The sequence below is a fragment of the Lissotriton helveticus genome, chromosome 5_1 (genome assembly GCF_964261635.1).
Source record: "Lissotriton helveticus chromosome 5_1, aLisHel1.1, whole genome shotgun sequence".
Classification (NCBI taxonomy): Eukaryota; Metazoa; Chordata; class Amphibia; order Caudata; family Salamandridae; genus Lissotriton; species Lissotriton helveticus.
The window spans coordinates 2,108,007,194-2,108,025,273 of record NC_136065.1 but is presented as its reverse complement, the minus strand read 5'-3'; the positions used below and the strand labels follow the sequence as shown (position 1 = coordinate 2,108,025,273).

The window sequence follows — 18,080 nt, the reverse complement described above, 5'->3', positions numbered from 1 at the left end:
TGACCGCCGCTTCTTAGTTGCGGCCCCTAAAATCTGGAACACCCTGCCGTACCACATAAAAACAAGCCCCTCGCTTCTTCAGTTTAGGAAAAAATTGAAGACTTGGTTATTTACCCAGTAAACCAAGCTTCTGGATCACCTGTTCAGGGATAGACATTATTGCAGATAGCGCCGAGACGCCCACGGGTAATTGTACGCGCTTTATAAATGTCATTAAATAAATAAATAAATAAATACCTTGAGGTAGAGAGCGGATACCTTGAGGTAGAGAGCGGAAACCTTGAGATAGAAAAACACACAAAAAATGGACAGTGGACAGTAGACCAAAGGAGCAACCAGTAAGGCACCAATCCAATACAATCACCAATTGTAATTATATAAATACAAAATTAATCTCTAGTGTGCAAATCTCCAAAAGTGCCCCCTGTCCAAGAGCATTCCCCTATTACCAGGGGCAACCTAATGAAACACTAAATCAGAGATGCACCACTTTACAACAAAATTCAAAAAGTCCTTTGAGTGGTAATTTCTCTACAAAGCCACCAAGTCGTTGTACACTAGTCAAGTTTTTTCTTTTCCCTTTTTTTCAGGGGCGGCAGGAAAACGCCATTGACGATGTCGCATTTGATTAAAAGTTAGCAAGGATATTGGCCACACTCTTGCTATGGCCTAGGGAATAACAACTGTTTTGTGATACAACACTGCTGTGGCTATCATACCACATGTGCCACACATCCTGCTACAAATATCCAAGTAACATTAAGAACCTGAAAGGATATCCAAACTTCCATCACTTTTTTCGATCTGTTTGTATCATGCATTGACTCAAATACAAGAGCGGAATGCAAGGGTCTAATACCACCCTTGTCGCAATATACCATTCTGCTAGGTCTATTACTTCTAATTTTCTGCATAATCCCCATATTGCCCTCAAGAAGTCCTGGTTTTTAGGACGAAACATGTTGGCTGTCTGTCTTTTAAAGGAAGAACTAATAAAGGAAAAAGGAAAAAAAAACTTGACTAGTGTACAACGACTAGGTGGCTTTATAGAGAAATTACCACTCGAAGGACTTTTTAGGTCTCGACTATTATACCCCACAGGGATAGATAGGCGAGATTATAGTAGGGAGTTCAAAAACTCCACCAAATTTGCGGATAGCGTACAGTTCATGTGAGCTATGTGCGTGCACGCCATCGCCAGCCACGTCACACCACCATTTGTCTGTGCCTCACTTCAGACTTCAAAGGCTGCTGCTCCCCCACCCACCCCCCGCCACAGCAATGCCGAGAGCTTGTTTTTTTATACTCATTAAGCACTGCTCTTGTGCCCCCCTCATAACCCTGCAGCTGCACTCTGCTCTACACATTCCTCGCGCACCTAATAACCTGGGAGAGTGAAAGAGTGTTTTAATTCAGAACGGCCCCATCCTCTCACAAAACTGTGACTTTTCGCAGAAGCAACACATTAAGTGTATGAATAGTATTCCACGTGTTCTCTTATCTGGGCTTAGTTTCATTTGGCGTTGGTTTCACGTAAACTCAGGCACGTTATTTTAGTAGCTTTGACTTAATGCCAACACCTAATAACGCTCACGCAGTTCCCGTCCAATTATGCTCCCATTGCATAGATAACAGAGGATCTAGCACTCCGCGATGCAAAACCATTTTTTTGCTTCCCCCCCTCCTCACCCCCCACTTCATCTTTTGACACAAAATAGCTTTTGGCCTAAAAGTAGCTTGGCTCTGCTGCTTGCACCACAAGGAGCCGTATTACATTGCGTGTGCTTTTATTATTTAGTATTGCTACCATCACGAATACTGTTCCTTTTCTCTGTGAGCATCTGTGTTCAGATTACTGTGTTTGTACTTATGCATGCCTCTGTGTCCAGGTGTCTCATATTCTGTCCATGTGAAGTGTTGATGTCTGAATACCCCACTTGTTGAATTTTGTTGTAAAGTGGTACATCTCTGATTTAGTGTTTCACCTTGAGGTAGAGAGTGGAGACCTTGATCAAGAGAGCAGATACCGTGAGGTAGAGAGTGAATACCTTGAGGTAGAAAGCGGATACCTAGAGGTAAAGAGCGGAGACGTTGAGGTAGACAGCAGATACCTTGAGGTAGAGAGTGGATACATTGAGGTAGAGAGCGGATACCTTAAGGTAGAGAGCAGATACCTTGAGGCAGCGAGCAGATACCTTTAGGTAGAGCGCGGATACCTTGAGGTAGAGAACAGATACCTTGAGGTAGAGAGCAGATACCTTGAGGTACAGAGCGGATGCCTTGAGGTAGAGAGCGGATACCTTGAGGTAGCGAGCAGATACCTTGATCTAGAGAACAGATACCTTGAGGCAGCGAGCCGATACCTTTAGGTAGAGCGCGGATACCTTGAGGTAGAGAACAGATACCTTGAGGTAGAGACAGTGGGTAGAGAGCGGATACCTTGAGGTAGAGAGCGGATACCTTGAGGTAGAGAGTGGATACCTTGAGGTAGAGAGCGGATACCTTGAGGTACAGAGCGGATACCTTGAGGTACAGAGCGGATACCTTGAGGTACAGAGCGGATACCCTGAGGTAGAGAGCAGATACCTTGATCGAGATAGCAGATACCTTGAGGTAGAGAGCAGATACCTTGAGGTAGAGAGCAGATACCTTGATCTAGAGAGCGGATACCTTGATCGAGAGAGTGAATACCTTGATGTAGAGAGGGGATCCCTTGAGGTAGAGAGCGGATATCTTGAGTTAGAGAGCGGATACCTTGAGGTAGCGAGCAGATACCTTGATCTAGAGAACAGATACCTTGAGGTAGAGAGCGGATACCTTGAGGTAGAGAGCGGATACCTTGAGGTAGAGAGCAGATACCTTGAGGTAGAGAGCGGATACCTTGAGGTAGCGAGCAGATACCTTGATCTAGAGAACAGATACCTTGAGGTAGAGAGCGGATACCTTGAGGTAGAGAGCGGATACCTTCAGGTAGAGAGCGGATACCTTGAGGTAGAGAGCGGATACCTTGAGGTAGAGAGTGGATACCTTGAGGTAGAGAGCGGATACCTTGAGGTAGAGAGTGGATACCTTGAGGTAGAGAGCAGATACCTCGAGTTAGAGAGCGGGGATACCGTGAGGTAGAGCAGGGATGCAGTTCCTCGGTTATGGCGTACGGCTAAGCCATGGTTATCTCTACCTCGTGACCAATAAGCACAGGCAAAGCCAACAGGTTTGGCTGTGACAAGTCTGCAGTATTTTTTTTATAAATGGATGTAACAAGCATTGAAAGTTCAAACGTGACAGAAAATAAAAGACTGCCTCTAACTGAAGGCGCAGGCATGTTTTAAAAAAAATAAGTACAAACTGACCCACTGCAAAAACAAATTAAACAAAAAGATTAAATGAAACTGAAGAGGGATACCTGTGGGTGAAATGTTATTGCCCCATGCTTTATGCTCCGGGGGAGGGGGCAGTGGCGAAATGGAAATGATCCTTCCTTTAACCACAATTTTTTGGGAGGTGGTGGTCGTGAAGGGGGGGAGGGGGGAGGGGCTTCTTAAATAGTCCCTCCAGTTCACAGAGTGAGTGGTTGTTAAGTGTCTGGGTGCAGTTACATCTGCCTCGAAGTCTCACTGCCACTGGTCAGGGGAAGAGTGGCGCAGACTCCACGCACTCCGCTGTGAGTGAAAGACGCACGTGTCACGTGCTGCCCCTCCACCCCCCGCCCCACACTCCCCCCATATACAAACCGCATCAGTCAGTACGGCTGCCCTTGTGGCCAATGCTCTGCGATTGGCTGCAGGAGACCCCGGGTCTGAATCACTGCCACTCTCCACTGACATTATGTGTGATCTTGGGCAGATATGTGCGTGTGTGTGTCACCATCCAAAAACACAAACACGTGCAGAATGACGCGCCCGTGCACACCCCAAGAAGCCCCTTTCGCAATAACTTGGGTAACGGACCGCATAGAGTTTTTGCTCACGACAGATCGTGAAATTCAGACACAGCTTGTTTAGACGTCGAAAAACAATAATAGCTGATTCCACTCAAGCGCTCGCTGGCAGCCTTGAGGCGCTGAGCACTGTGAACAATAGTTGTTGTTGTTGTCCCAACAGTGGGACTTGTTTTTGGTTGACGTCGGCAGCATGAAATGCTGAGCTGGCCCTGTGGGGATGCACACACAGATCTGCAGCAGGCACATTGACGCAGACAGACGGACGGACAGACAGGGCCTTGCCTTCATTAGAAGCTCCGGGCGTCGGGGGCCGCTGTCCCAGGCTGGAGCGCGGCGGGGGGCTCCCGGGTGGTCCAACATTCAGGTAGGTGGGTGGGTGTGAGTGGTGGCAGTCACGGGGGTCGCGGTGGCATCGGTCACCCCTCCGTGGTGGTCCTCCAGTCCTGCGACGTCTCTTCTCCTCCAAGCACCCGCTCTCCTCCGACAACGAGCAGCACCGGCCCCCCCTCCAGCCCGGGCCCAGCCGGCACCGCCTCTCACCCAGGCCCCTCCACTCCTCTCTTCCACCCACACACAGCAGCACTGGCTTTAACCCCCTCGGGCCCCCAGGGCAGCGGCGGACACAGCGCCCAGGACTCGGCCTCTCCCTCCCACAGCCCTCCCGGCCTCGAACAAGTGACGGCCCGAGGGTGGCTGGACGAGGCGGGCGGCTCCGAATCTCATCCTCCGAGAACTGAAAACTATGAATAGGATGAAGGAGCGAGCTGCGTGCAGCGAGGGGGCAGCTGCTGCTGGGAGCAGGGGAGGAATTCCATAGCAGACTTCTCCAGGCAGGAGGCCGGGGCTGCTAACCCTTTGGTCACCGTCTAGGGACAGCCAGAGAGCGCACAGGCTGGGAGGTGTGGGGGCAGGGGTCCTTGGCATAGGGGTGGAGGGGAAACTAGAGGGCTCAGACCCTCGTCATCAACTCTTGGTCCAATCCCGGGGTACCCCCCACTCCCACGCTGCTGTCATCTTTTTCAACCATTGTATTCAATACCGCATAGCAGGGTGGGTTGAGCAGCTGCTGCAGGGATCTAGGTGTGTGCTGCAACCCACAAGCTGGAGACAGGCAGGGCTGCCTGAGCTTTCATCCTTACTAGGTTGGTAAAAAAAGTTGTTTTTTTGCAATAGAAGTAATCAATGAAAGTGAGCAGTTTAGCATCAACTGTGATTCGAGTGTTGTGACACACACCCAGCTCTGGCGATGTGACTACTGAGGCTCCCAGCCCGCTCCCTCAATACACCTCAGTCCTGATCTGCAGCCACCCGCTGTTGCAGCAGTGGGACCCACACGCAGCTCCGGGCCTGCAGAACCTGTAGTACTCCAGAACTGGAGAGCACGCTGAGCTCTGCCAATGCACCTCACTGGAGTCCAGAAGCACCCCCTGCACTTCAAGAACCACCGACAGCTCTGCCAATGCACCTCACTGGAGTCCAGAAGCATCCCCTGTTGGTCAAGAATTGGCACCGAGAGCTCTGCCAATGCACCTCATTGGAGTCCAGAAGCACCCCCTGTTGGTCAAGAATTGGCACCGACAGCTCTGCCAATGCACCTCATTGGAGTCCAGAAGCACCCCCTGTTGGTCAAGAATTGGCACCAACAGCTCTGCCAATGCACCTCGCTGGAGTCCAGAAGCACCCCCTGCACTTCAAGAACTGGCACCGACAGCTCTGCCAATGCACCTCACTTGTATCCAGAAGCAACCGCTGTAGGTCAAGAACTGGCACCGACAGCTCTGCCAATGCACCTCACTTGTGTCCAGAAGCACCCGCTGCAGGTCAAGAACTGGCACCGACAGCTCTGCCAATGCACCTCACTTGTGTCCAGAAGCACCCCCTGCAGGTCGAGAACTGGCACAGAGAGCTCGGTCAATGCACCTCACTTGTGTCCAGAAGCGCCCCCTGCTGGTCAAGAACTGTCACCCACCGAGAGCTCTGCCAATGCACCTCACTTGAGTCCAGAAGCGCCCCCTGCACTTCAAGAACTGGCACCCACCGACAGCTCTGCCAATGCACCTCATCCGAGTCCAGAAGCGCCGCCTGCTGGTCAAGAACTGGCACCCACTGAGAGTCCAGGAGTATCCCCTGCTGTTCTACTGGCACCGACAGCTCTGCCAATGCACCTCACTTGAGTCCAGAAGCACCCCCTGCAGGTCAAGAACTGGCACCGACAGCTCTGCCAATGCACCTCACTCGAGTCCAGAAGCGCCCCCTGCAGGTCAAGAACTGACACCGACAGCTCTGCCAATGCACCTCACTCGAGTTCAGAAGCGCCCCCTGCAGGTCAAGAACTGACACCGACAGCTCTGCCAATGCACCTCACTCGAGTCCAGAAGCGCCCCCTGCAGGTCAAGAACTGACACCGACAGCTCTGCCAATGCACCTCACTGGAGTCCAGAAGCACCCGCTGCAGGTCAAGAACTGGCACCGACAGCTCTGCCAATGCACCTCACTCGAGTCCAGAAGCGCCCCCTGAAGGTCAAGAACTGACACCGACAGCTCTGCCAATGCACCTCACTGGAGTCCAGAAGCACCCGCTGCGGGTCAAGAACTGACACCGACAGCTCTGCCAATGCACCTCACTTGAGTTCAGAAGCACCCCCTGCAGGTCAAGAACTGACACCGACAGCTCTGCCAATGCACCTCACTCGAGTCCAGAAGCGCCCCCTGCACTTCAAGAACTGGCACCGACAGCTCTGCCAATGCACCTCACTTGTGACCAGAAGCACCCCCTGCAGGTCAAGAACTGACACCGACAGCTCTGCCAATGCACCTCACTCGAGTCCAGAAGCACCCGCTGCAGGTCAAGAACTGACACCGACAGCTCTGCCAATGCACCTCACTTGAGTCCAGAAGCGCCCCCTGCACTTCAAGAACTGACACCGACAGCTCTGCCAATGCACCTCACTCGAGTCCAGAAGCACCCGCTGCAGGTCAAGAACTGGCACCGACAGCTCTGCCAATGCACCTCACTCGAGTCCAGAAGCGCCCCCTGCACTTCAAGAACTGACACCGACAGCTCTGCCAATGCACCTCACTTGTGACCAGAACAGGGGTCTCCAAGCAGTAGCTGAGACCCCGGCGGGGGGAGTGAACCCTCCAGCACATGCCGAGCACACGGCCTGGTGGGGAGATCCGTCCTTTGGCCCGACTGCTTCTTCCAGAAATCGGAGGGCTTCCAATGCCGTCTACTCTCTTGTTTTTATTCTGTCATAAATAAATGTTGAAAAAAAGACCCCAAGACCTCTGTGCCAGTAGTGAGCTGCGAAAAGGCATACGAGGTGCTAGAAAGGGCCTAGGTGCGCAGTACACAGGACGTTGGCGCTATATAGGAGTGTGTGACACGCTATAGAACCAACCCAGGTGAGTCCACCAGGAGGCGTGGCCCTCGCGCCAGAGCGGTGCACGCGCACACAGTGCATCCGGTGAACCCACTGACGCCACAAACAAGGCGGAAATGAGCCGTGCACCCGCAGTAACACGAGGGTGGGTGCAAGGCGGCTGCAGTAGGGCAGACAGTATTTCAAAGGTGGGCGCCCCCTGCTGTAGAGGCATGGAGGCGAGGCATACACCGCAGATGCCAACTGTATACATGTAGTGCCTGTGGGAAGCGCCTACGCTGCATGGGCAGGCTCGGGCGTAGGCACTCAGCACCCTCACCCAGAACACTAACCCTCATGTAAATGTATTGTGATTTATATAGCACGTATCACCCGAAGGCATCAAAGCGCTTGCTTTGGGAACCCGTCCTGGCTTTTCCCTGTGAGATAACCCCTACTGGGTATCCCCAGGGTGAAAGCCAGGCATCCCGCCACGGGTGGGCCGCTGTAGTGGAGATTAAGCAACTATTGCCCAGAGTTGCAGCGTAGGACCCCATGATTAGAATAGGCACCGAGGCGACAATTATCGAGTCCGTGGACATTTTGGGCTCAATACCCTGCCGCGTCGGGAATTGAAGCCTGGTCCCGGGCCAGACCTCTGCATCAGGGTCTGCCGCTCTAATCAGTGAGCCACACTCCTCCACTAATCTCATCTCACTTTGGACCAAAGTAACCCTAAATAAAACCCTAACACTTACTCTCACCCTAACCATTTCCCTAATGCCAACACTACCTAAACGCTTTCCCTTTCTAAAATTAAACTTACTAAAAATGTTTTTGTGTAAATATCTTTTAGGTTTTAAATACTTTTTAACACTCCCCCTTTATTTTTAGGATTGACTAGTAATGGCAGAACATATAGACACTCCAAGGGGCTTTTCCACAGCCTCCTTCGGCCATTGGCTTTGCTGGCTCAGGAACCTTCAACCATTGGCTTGAGACGTTGTCAATCACATCTTCAAACAGTCCATAGGAGTTTTTTAATCTCACCTCTTTATTGGTTATCGGGATGCACGTTTTGACCGCCATTGAATGCTCGAGGAACTATTTTACATGTGAAAAGTGTACTCTGTCCTTGCACATGTAGGCACAGATTGGGGAGAGGAGTTGGCCTAAGGGCTAGGGCGGTCAACCTCGAGCTAAGGGCTAGGGCGGTCAACCTCGAGTCTGGGGACCTGGGTTCGAGTCTCGGCAACGACGCTGAACATCCTGTGATTCTGGGCAAATCACTTAATCTCCCCGTGCCTAACAAAAATGAATGTGTCCTCATGTAATGCAACTGATGCTATATAAAGCGATTTGATACCCGATTTGGGTCAAGTTTGCGCTATATAAAACTCTGTTAAAAAAAAAAAAATATATATATATATAAATAAATAAATACATCTTTGATGCAAAGCAGGGCAGTGAGTAAAGCTGCTGTGCTGTGTTGCGCCAGCTGGAGCGAGCAGAACTGTGCCCTACAGAGAACTGATGCAGCTCCGATCTTTATCTGCACTGGTGCCGTTTCTTCAGCCATGCACCAACGTGGGTGCCCTTCCTTCACAGTGCCAGGGTGTCTGTGTTGTGGTCAGCATAGTTTATGTGTAGGAAGGAGTCCCTTCCTGCACACAAACTATGCTTAAAGTCAATTTCCTCTTTGTGTCAAACTTTTAACCCCTTCCATGCATGACAGTGCTCGTGTGCTGATGACGGCTGGGGGCCGTCATGTACCCGCCCACTCTTCAGAAGTGCCGCACAGGCGGAGAATCGCGGCCGCGCCCAAGGGGTTAAAACACTTTTTTTGACCCATTACCTGCAGAGACTCCATACAAGACTTGGGGAAAGCAGCCGCCTACCTCTCTGTCGGAGCACGAGTTCTCTGGACCACCCCTTGCATCCCGACACTTGCCACAGACAAGAAGGCCCAGTTTTAGGACCACTGGTTATAATTTTAAACAGGGGATTGGTGTTTACAATCTACTCTCACTTTGCACTCAGAGAAAGAAAAGTAAAGTGAATTATGTGACAATCGTGAAAAGAAAGGCTGCACAATGTTCTTTTGGTAACCAAAAAATGTAAATACCTATAAAATGTGGACTGCACTTATTCAGCAGTTAGGAAAGGAAAAATGAAACTTTTTTGTAGTTCTGAAGTGTGATGGAAACAAAGATTATAAGAGGATCGAAAACAAACCAAGACACTTTACTCAGTGAAGCATAAACTGAACCCTAAATTCCACAGATTATAATTTGTGTGCAATATAGTTTTATCAGTAAACGTGTGTGTCTGTGCAAAGTGAGTGGCCTTTTCAGTGGAGAATGTGCTGTGTGTGACAGAGTATGCTGCCACATGATGCTTTAGTTCCAGCAGTGCCTGCACGTTGTCTGCTTTCCATTCCCAGCAGCAATGTGTAGGCAGCGAGGGAGCCTTTTTTCACTGCCAGCTGGGCCGAAGTTAACCCCTCCCATGCTCGTTACGGAAGTGTTCCGTCTTGAGCCTCGGGTGGGCTGTGCTGGTGACGGAACGGTTCCATCATGGCCCGGCCGCTGCGCCTGCGCGGCGCGAATTCCGCACCTGCGCTGACGTTCCAAAGAACGGGCGGGGCCGTGACAGAACCGTTCTGTCACAAAAACAGCTCACCCGAGGGCCGTGACGGAGCGGTTCCGTCACCAGTATGGGAGCGCCGCGCGGCCCCGCCTCCCCCTTAGCGCTGCGGGGGAATAGCCGCCGCAGCGAAGGGGTTAAGAGGCCATCCGGCCTCCTTTTGTTTGTATATGCTGACTGGGGGCCGCCCGGAACCTTACATTTAAAAGTAAATGCCACAGAGGGAAACAAAGGCACACAGCTTGCCTTCTCTTCACAGGTACAAGAGAGGCAAAATGCCTTTGTTCTGTCCCTGTATATAAATGCAGACACCGTAAGACAGTCAGATGGGTTAGTCTGTCCAAGTATTTACACAAATAATTGAAATAGCACTATTTTATTTCTTTTATAGAGCTACGTCGTGACGTCATGAGGTCATTTGCATATTGTCTTATTTGGATCAGTCCCCCCACTTCTTTTTATAGGACTTGTGCCCTGGGCATGCCTCCATGCTTCTCCCTGAGCCTGCTTCTTCGATGGGAAACATCATTAACAACACGGACAATACACCGCGATGCTGTTACATCGCGGTCGTTACAACGACCACGATGTTACCACGATATGCCATTACAACGCAAGTCTTTACATCGACTTGCGCTAGATGGCGTGCTAACATTAAAAATAGTGTAGTTTACTATCCCAACACCTTCCCTACTGATAAGTGGACTGGAGTTGGAATAGTAAATTACACTTTTCTAATGTTAGCACGCCACCTAGCGCAAGTCGATGTAAAGACTTGCGTTGTAAAGGCATGCAGTCGTTGTAATAACTGCGATGTAACAGCACGTGTTGTAATAACACTCGTTGTAACATCATACAACCTTCTTCGATTATTCCTCACAGGTGCTTAGAACCGATGTCAGGAGTTGCATACATTGATTCACACATAACTGATAGTCGCCCGCTCCATGACTCTTGTCACTTCCCCCAGGTTTTGCCACGTGCCTCTGGGAGTACCCAGAATGCAGAAGAGCAGAGAGCGGCTTCAGGTCTGACTCACCTGGAAACCTCGTGAGGGCGGAGGGCTGCCAGCGGGCATCTTATGATCCACAGGTAAGGTATTCTTGGCACGACCGAAAGCCGAGCCCGGGAAATACCACACTGGCGCTGGCACTGAGGAGGCCTGTCCACTGTCATTTCTGAAGTAACTCATTCATTTGTTGCCAGCTCGTCCCGGCACTGCCCGGATGCACGGACTCACTCCGGACATCCGTTGGCAGGGCTCCAGCCTCAGCGTCTACGTAGTGTCTTGAAGACGAGGAGGTCAGTGAGCTGCCGAAGCCTCTATTTAAGCAAAAGAATGATGGATGTAACCCAGATCTCTTGACTGTGGGTGAATTTTTCGATTTGTTCAGCATTCCGTCCATCAATTGTGTGTCTTTTGCTTTCTCGCCCTAAGTGCGCCGGGTATGCCCAGACGTGGGTCCTGGGCTCACTGTGCCACTGGAATCAAGCTATCCTGGCTGATGAGGGCTGAAAGCCCGAAACCAGTCCTAGGATGCGTGTTTCCGGTCCAGGGAGGACCTGGCTTGGCAGTTTGGGCTGGACTGTTCCCATGAGGCACAGGGTCAAGACTGGTTTGCATATTGCCAGGTCTAAACTGGGGTGGCATGGTGAGCAAAAGAATGATGGATTTAACCCAGATCTCTTGACTGGGGGTGAATGTTTTGATTTGATCAGCATTCAGTCCATCAATTCTGTGTCTTTTGCTTCGAAGTCTCTATTTATCCCATTCTCGGACAACACGTGTTATGTTTAATCTCACCTCAGTGATTCAAACATCTCTGCAGTTTTTCCCTCTGGCTCTCATTCTCTCGAGTCTTGAACTCCTGGGCCCCTGAGGGAACTTTAGTGCAGCGACAGCTTTGTGCTTGATGCTTTGCAGTACTCTAAATTTAACAAGCAGTGGTAAAGCCAATAGGTGTCGTCTTTCAATGGCGGTACCCGACCTTTTGGCTTTGCCTATGCTTGCTGTTCATGCGGTTCTGCATCATACATTTTTTTTCAAAAGATGGATGCTTGCAGCTGCAAAGCAGAATCAATATTAAAAAAATAATAATCAGTGCGAATGCGGCATGGCGCTTTAATGCCTCCTACGTTACCATACTTGCATCATGACACAGCAGCCATTTTGTTTCTTGATTTAATTTACAGTTCCAAGATGGCAGATGTGGTAAATAAAAAAAATATAAAGAACGCACCACAGTACATTTTTACTTTCAGACAAGAGAGGCACCTGGGAGCAAACTGCAGCTATAAAGTTTTATTTATTGATGTATAATATTTTTTAAAAGAATCTATAGGGGAATGAGGGAACAAGAGTGCCAAGGAAGCTTTGGGTGCGCGACACAGGTAGCTGCTTGGGGGACTGTACACATTTGAGGAAACAGACACAACGGGGAGTGGTGGGGAAGAAATGGACGAGAAGAGTGTAGAAGCAGGGGCGGCTCTAGGCTCATGGTGGCCCTGGGCAGGGAGTGTAGGTAGGGGGCCCCAGAAGAGGGGTCCGGGCGGGGCGGAGCGCGGCGGCCAGTGAAGAGGGGGGGTGGTCAGGGTGTTTGGAAGTGGAACAGAGCCGGAGGCCGCCAAATCCCTGCCAGGGGGCGCAACACAAATATGTATCCATCCTCAGAGGATTATTATATTAAGGATATATATTGGCGTGGTGGCCCCTGGGGTTTGGTGGCCCTGTGCAGGTGCACAGCTTGCACATGCCTAAGGCCGCCCCTGGTAGAAGTGGAAGCAACGTGGGTGGCGAGGGGCAGGGACTTCAGAGGGAAAGTGTCTCATGATGGAGAGAGTAAGAAAATACATGCACTCACATAGAGTGTTGAAGAGAAAAGTAGTTCCCAGAATATAAGCAGTGGAAGGATACAAGTCATTAAGTAAAAGGTATGGAAAAGAGACACTCTCCAGGGAAGGGACAAACAGAAAAAGAAGTAAGGGCACTGAATTAGAAAGCGAGTAAATGAGTGACGAGAAAGCCAACCAATGCTAAGCAGTGGGCGGGCCCAAAATCCCATCATACGGTTTTGTCCTGTATACAACAGCTCTTCGACAACAGAAAGCTAAAACCTGTCAGAAGGCAAGACTAAAAAATACCTCCTTTCGGTCTGTCTTGAAGGTTCCACCTCTTACCACACAATTAACTGGTAGACCTGGTCCCACCTTACCCCAAGCCTCCCCTTATCTGGGCATGTAAAGAATTTCTCTTTGTGATGACTTTCTTGACCATTAAGTACCGAAATAAAGCAACTCATAAGAAAAGTTCAAGGAACCGCTTGGTGTTTTTGGAAGTATAGAGACATGCGAAGGATAAGAATCTTTACTTTCTGTTTGTAGACTTTTTGTGGTCCTCTTAGAACGTTGAAGTGGGTTATTGTCAAAGCTGAATCGCTGTTAAAATGTAATACTGAGTGAATTTTCAATTTGTTTTTATATAACTCTAACCACTAATATATGTATTAGACCTTTGTAATTACTACCATTCCTATGTGATTTTAGAGTTTGTCTGTTTGTATCTCTTCCCTAAGTGACTTTACAACGCGTACATTTGCAATTTTTTCTGTTTGTATCTGTTATGTAACTCATGTAATCCAAGGTCCTTATGTAACGCTACTGGTTCTTTTGTAAAGCGCTCCGACACCTTCAGGTAATGTACGCGCTATATAAAATCGCATTAAATAAATAAATATTTCAACCCTCGATCCGATGATTGCTAAATTCACTCCTCCGTGTTGCATTTTTGTTTGCATTAGAGACTCCCACCACACCTGGGCTGGGGGCGTGGCACCAAGGCTTCAGGTGAAATTCAGGGTTCCATGGGCGTGGCCTCACTCGAGTCTAAGGAGACGTAAGCTTGAATCTGGAGGTGTGTCAATATTTCCAACCAGTGTGAGGAGCTGTCTTCTGCCTCACGTAGTAGACATCTTCAGCCATGACTTTTTTTAACCTTATGTCATTTATCTACGTCTAGGGTGTCCACTGCAGGCCCAGGCAGGCAAAATCTGTGCCAGAATATTATGACAGAGACATGAGATAATTTTGCCTACTATGAATCTACATTTTGGGGCAGTGGGACCAGCGTTTATACAAAACTGAATATTTCATGCATACATGTGTCCGGAGACTGCTCTCGCTATGAGGGACTCTTAAGGCAACCATAATCTGAGAATAACCGGGCAGAAGGTATGACAGCTGCTGGCGATGACGCAACACGTCATCACATGTGGCATCGCCACCAGGATTCTTCATACCTGCTGCTCTTACGACAAATAGTCCCCTCATCTCAGCCTTTACCACAAACATGGCCAAGCTGTCCGGCTTGTTTTAGAAGCTTGAGGTTGTAGGGACCATCAAGAAGTATCAAAGGAGAGGTTGTAGCTGTGCCCTGATGACCGGGTGCGGAGTACTGGGTCTCCAACTCCTCTGTGACGCTCCGTGGTAGCGCGGACATGCCGTGCAAGTCTGGCTCATGGGTGTTACACAGTTCTTACACACAATAAAAACATAAGTCCAGGAGGGTGCATTGCTTGTAAAAACAACACCTACCCACGTGCACCTGCACTTCAGAGAAGATCTGAAGAGCCATCTCTTCAAAGAGCAGCTGGTCCACCACCATTGGTGGCTTCCGCCCTCTCCGCCGACACCCAGGTGTGACTCAGCTGTCAAGCTTCTGACCATATCTAGAGTCACCTCACCACACTGTGCACCACTCAGCTGCTCTCCTCCAAGGTGAGTATCTTTACAAACACCACTGGAGCACAACACACGTCTTCATGTCGCGAGAGAGGCGGTTACCATGACACCCCAAGCAGTGCTCTCAAGTGATTGGGTGCCAGTCAGTGAGTTTGTGGGCATCTTTGAAGTCACTCTCCTGCTGCTAGGGTGAGAGCTCTGGGTTATTCCAGCTCTCCAGGAAGACAAGAGAAAAGGAATCCCCTTTTAAGAGTTCCTTCTTGAGAATGTTGAACAGAGTCCAGAGTTTCTTCCTGAACTTTCCTGAAGGAGCGAATACATTAAAGAGGGGGCACTCAACCAGTCACAACTGCATTGCATTTATTCGAAAAGCTGATCCTTAAAGGCCATTCAGGGGAGGAACTGTGGGGCATATTATCAAGAACGGCGATAAAATTATCGCCGCTAAAGCGGCGATAATGGGCTTGATAATGTGTCTTTGTGAATTCCCATAGAAGCCCGGGTTAACACCAGATCACGGGCAGCTATGGGAATTCACAAGGACATATTACCGAGCCCATTATCGCCGCTTTAGCGGGAGTTTCCGCTAAAGCGGCGATCATTTTATCGCCGTTCTTGATAATGTACCCCTTTATCCGTCGATGCATGTCCAAAGGATTCACTGCTAGTCCTCAAGTCTTACAAAATATTGTTTTATTGTAAATCCAAATTAAAAAAAGATAAACAGCAGTCCAGACTTCGAATTTACTCAAAATGTATGTTGTTCCTCTAATGTATGCCGGTAGGATTACATACATAAAACTTTAAGAAATGGACAAGTTCAGAAAGTTGTCCTGTGAGCCAATCCCAGAAATGAAGGGTCGTGAAAGACAGAATGTGCTCTGTTAATGAATTTTTCGTAGAACGTACATGAACGCAAATGAGTCAATATTTAGATATCTGTATTCTGATTCGTTTATGAGACAATTTCCTTCCAGAGACTTAATTTTGATTAATCCACTTTTCAATTCCAGTTGTGGGGTGCCTGGGCAGTTTCTTGTAGCAAAGACAATCACTTTCTGATGTGGCGGCTAAGGAAGAAAAGCTTGGGCACACAGCTAAGAGGACAGGAGGGAAGGGGTTGGCAGCCCCATGACCACCAATTTCATGCCCCCCCCCAAAACCCAGTGGCTTACTGTAAAATGATAGAGCCCCCCTGCAGAACGTGAAGAGGGGCCCTTGAGCCTCCCATAGCTCACAGATATTCATTGACCTTGGGTTGAAAGTGGGCCCCTTGAAGGGTTAGGGGCCCTATAGTTTGGGAGCCCCAGTGTGCAGCAGGGGCCTGTGTTACACCCCTCCACATACCACAGGGACACAGATACCGCCCACAGCTTCTCACACACTTCCAGTGTGGAAGGTGTCCCATTTAGGGGGGCAGCGGAGGTACCAGGATGGGAGGGTGGGGGGGGGGGGTTAAAGGCCTGGCATCCTGGGTTGAGCTACTCTCTGCACCAAAACTTTCACTCCACTGCATCAGCCAGAACTGCCTTGGGTGCCCAGAACTATACGCAATGGGCCGATCTGGGCTTCCCTTCTCTGTAAGCAGAGACACAGGGCACTCTAGGGGGACACAGGGGTTGGGTTGGGCAATGCATAGAACAAAAAATAAAGGTAACATCCAGAAGAAGCAAAGAACCACTGGATCAGACAGCTGGTGGCAGTACAAACTGCTGTAGACTTTCATCCCTGGCAAGCCAGCAGGTCATCAGCAAGCCCCGCCCCTCCTCCAGCTATTAATTAATCGCAAGCGGTTATTAATTAACAGCCCGAGGGCCAGGCAGAAGCGCGGCAGAGGTCTCGGGGGACCATGGGAGCCTGTTTTCATGCCACAATCTTCAGGGTTCCCTCTAAAGATTGGGCAGCGCTGCCTCCTTCCCTCTTTGAGACCTCAACACCGACACAGCATTCAGGGGGGTCCCAGTTTCGAACTGGGACAGAAAATAGGCCCATGCATCAAAATAAAAGTGGCCCCAATTAGTGAAATAGATAGATAAAAGAGTGGCCCATGTTTGGAAATAGGGACTTTTTTGAACTTGTAAAGGCTTGTATAAATGTTTTCCAAGGTACGGGAGACCACATAAATTTGAGCTTGCTGCAGACAATGTTTGTTTAATATCAGGGAAATCAACACTAAAACCGGCCTAGCAGACCATAAACAGGATCACAAAGTGCCAAAAAAAGACCCACACACTGATCAGGGAGAAGGTGTGGCGCAGCAGCCACAGCTGCTCACTTGGGAGGTAAGGATCCGGGTTCGAGTCTCGGCGTCGGCGCAACATCCTGTGATTCTGGACAAATCACTTAATCTCACTGAGCCCAAAGACAGTGCCTGGATACCCTCACGAATGATAAACTGCGCTATATAAATCTACAAACTTAACTTAACCTTTCAGACCAGCCGGTAGGACACTGCCTGATTCCCTATAGGCCAGTCCGTCCCTGAAGATGCCTGCTTATTGGTGGGCAGAGGGCACTCCTCTTTTTATAATTGTAGCATTTATAGAGCGCGTTAAACCAGAAGGCATCAAAGCGCTTTAAAGACAGACGTACTCCAAAGCATCATTTAGAGGATCTCTGCTTTGTGGGATAGCACACCTGCAAGGACAGACCTGGGGGCGAGGGGCAGTAGGTGAGCAAGGATGTCACAGACCCTGGTGCAAAGAAGGAAAATGGTCACTTTAGCTGATGTTGGCGGGAGTGAAATTGTCAGAGTTCAATGGGCCCTCAGGCCTTTGGGTCATGGTGCTACTGCACCTGCTTGCACCAGTGGTAGCTACACCCCTAGAGAGGGTCACCCCATCACTACAGACCCATTCCGACAGCGTTGACGGAGTCCCCTTCTTATCTCAGGGGAACACCTCATCACGACAGACCTACCCCCACACAGCATTCAGGGTGACCCCTGATTACCTAGGGGAGCACCCTTGCAGGGGCAATTATTCAATATAGCACCCAGGGAAATCTCTGCTTATTCGGGGGGAGATGGGCACCTCCTCACCGCAGAGCTGTCCCAGCACAGCATTCTGGGGTCCCCTGCATATCTGAAACGTCACGCCCTCAAAAGACAGCCCTACATGGACACAGCGTTCCCGGGGACCCCTGCTTATCTCAAGAACCACACCCGAAATGACAACCTACCCAGACACAATAATAATAATCCACATTTGTAAAGCGCACAATCACCCGTTAGGGTCTCTAGGCGCTGGGGGCCGTCGGGAAGATTAAGCAAGCTATTGCCCAGAGTCACATGGTGCTGGGCTAATCTGCCGCTGGTGCCGGGGATCGAACCGTGATCCCCAGATTCCGGAGTCAGTTCAGGGGGACCCTTGCTTTTCATAGGGGAGCGCTCCTTC

The 18,080-nt window shown here is 49.8% G+C and overlaps 1 protein-coding gene across 4 annotated transcripts in view; it reads right to left on the bottom strand.

Annotated features, from left to right (window-relative positions):
• The window catches only part of RALGDS (ral guanine nucleotide dissociation stimulator), a 375,186-nt gene that overhangs the window by 169,811 nt on the left and 187,295 nt on the right, over positions 1–18,080 (bottom strand). Inside the window, exon 1 of one of the 4 annotated variants that reach the window (XM_078646156.1) lies at positions 4,223–4,425. The exons of the other annotated variants lie outside the window; for them this stretch is intronic. Coding sequence (XP_078502282.1) covers positions 4,223–4,300 — 78 coding nt within the window. The 5' untranslated portion in view covers positions 4,301–4,425. Of the gene's footprint in view, positions 1–4,222; positions 4,426–18,080 lie in introns of those variants that run through there. 4 annotated transcript variants of the gene reach the window in all.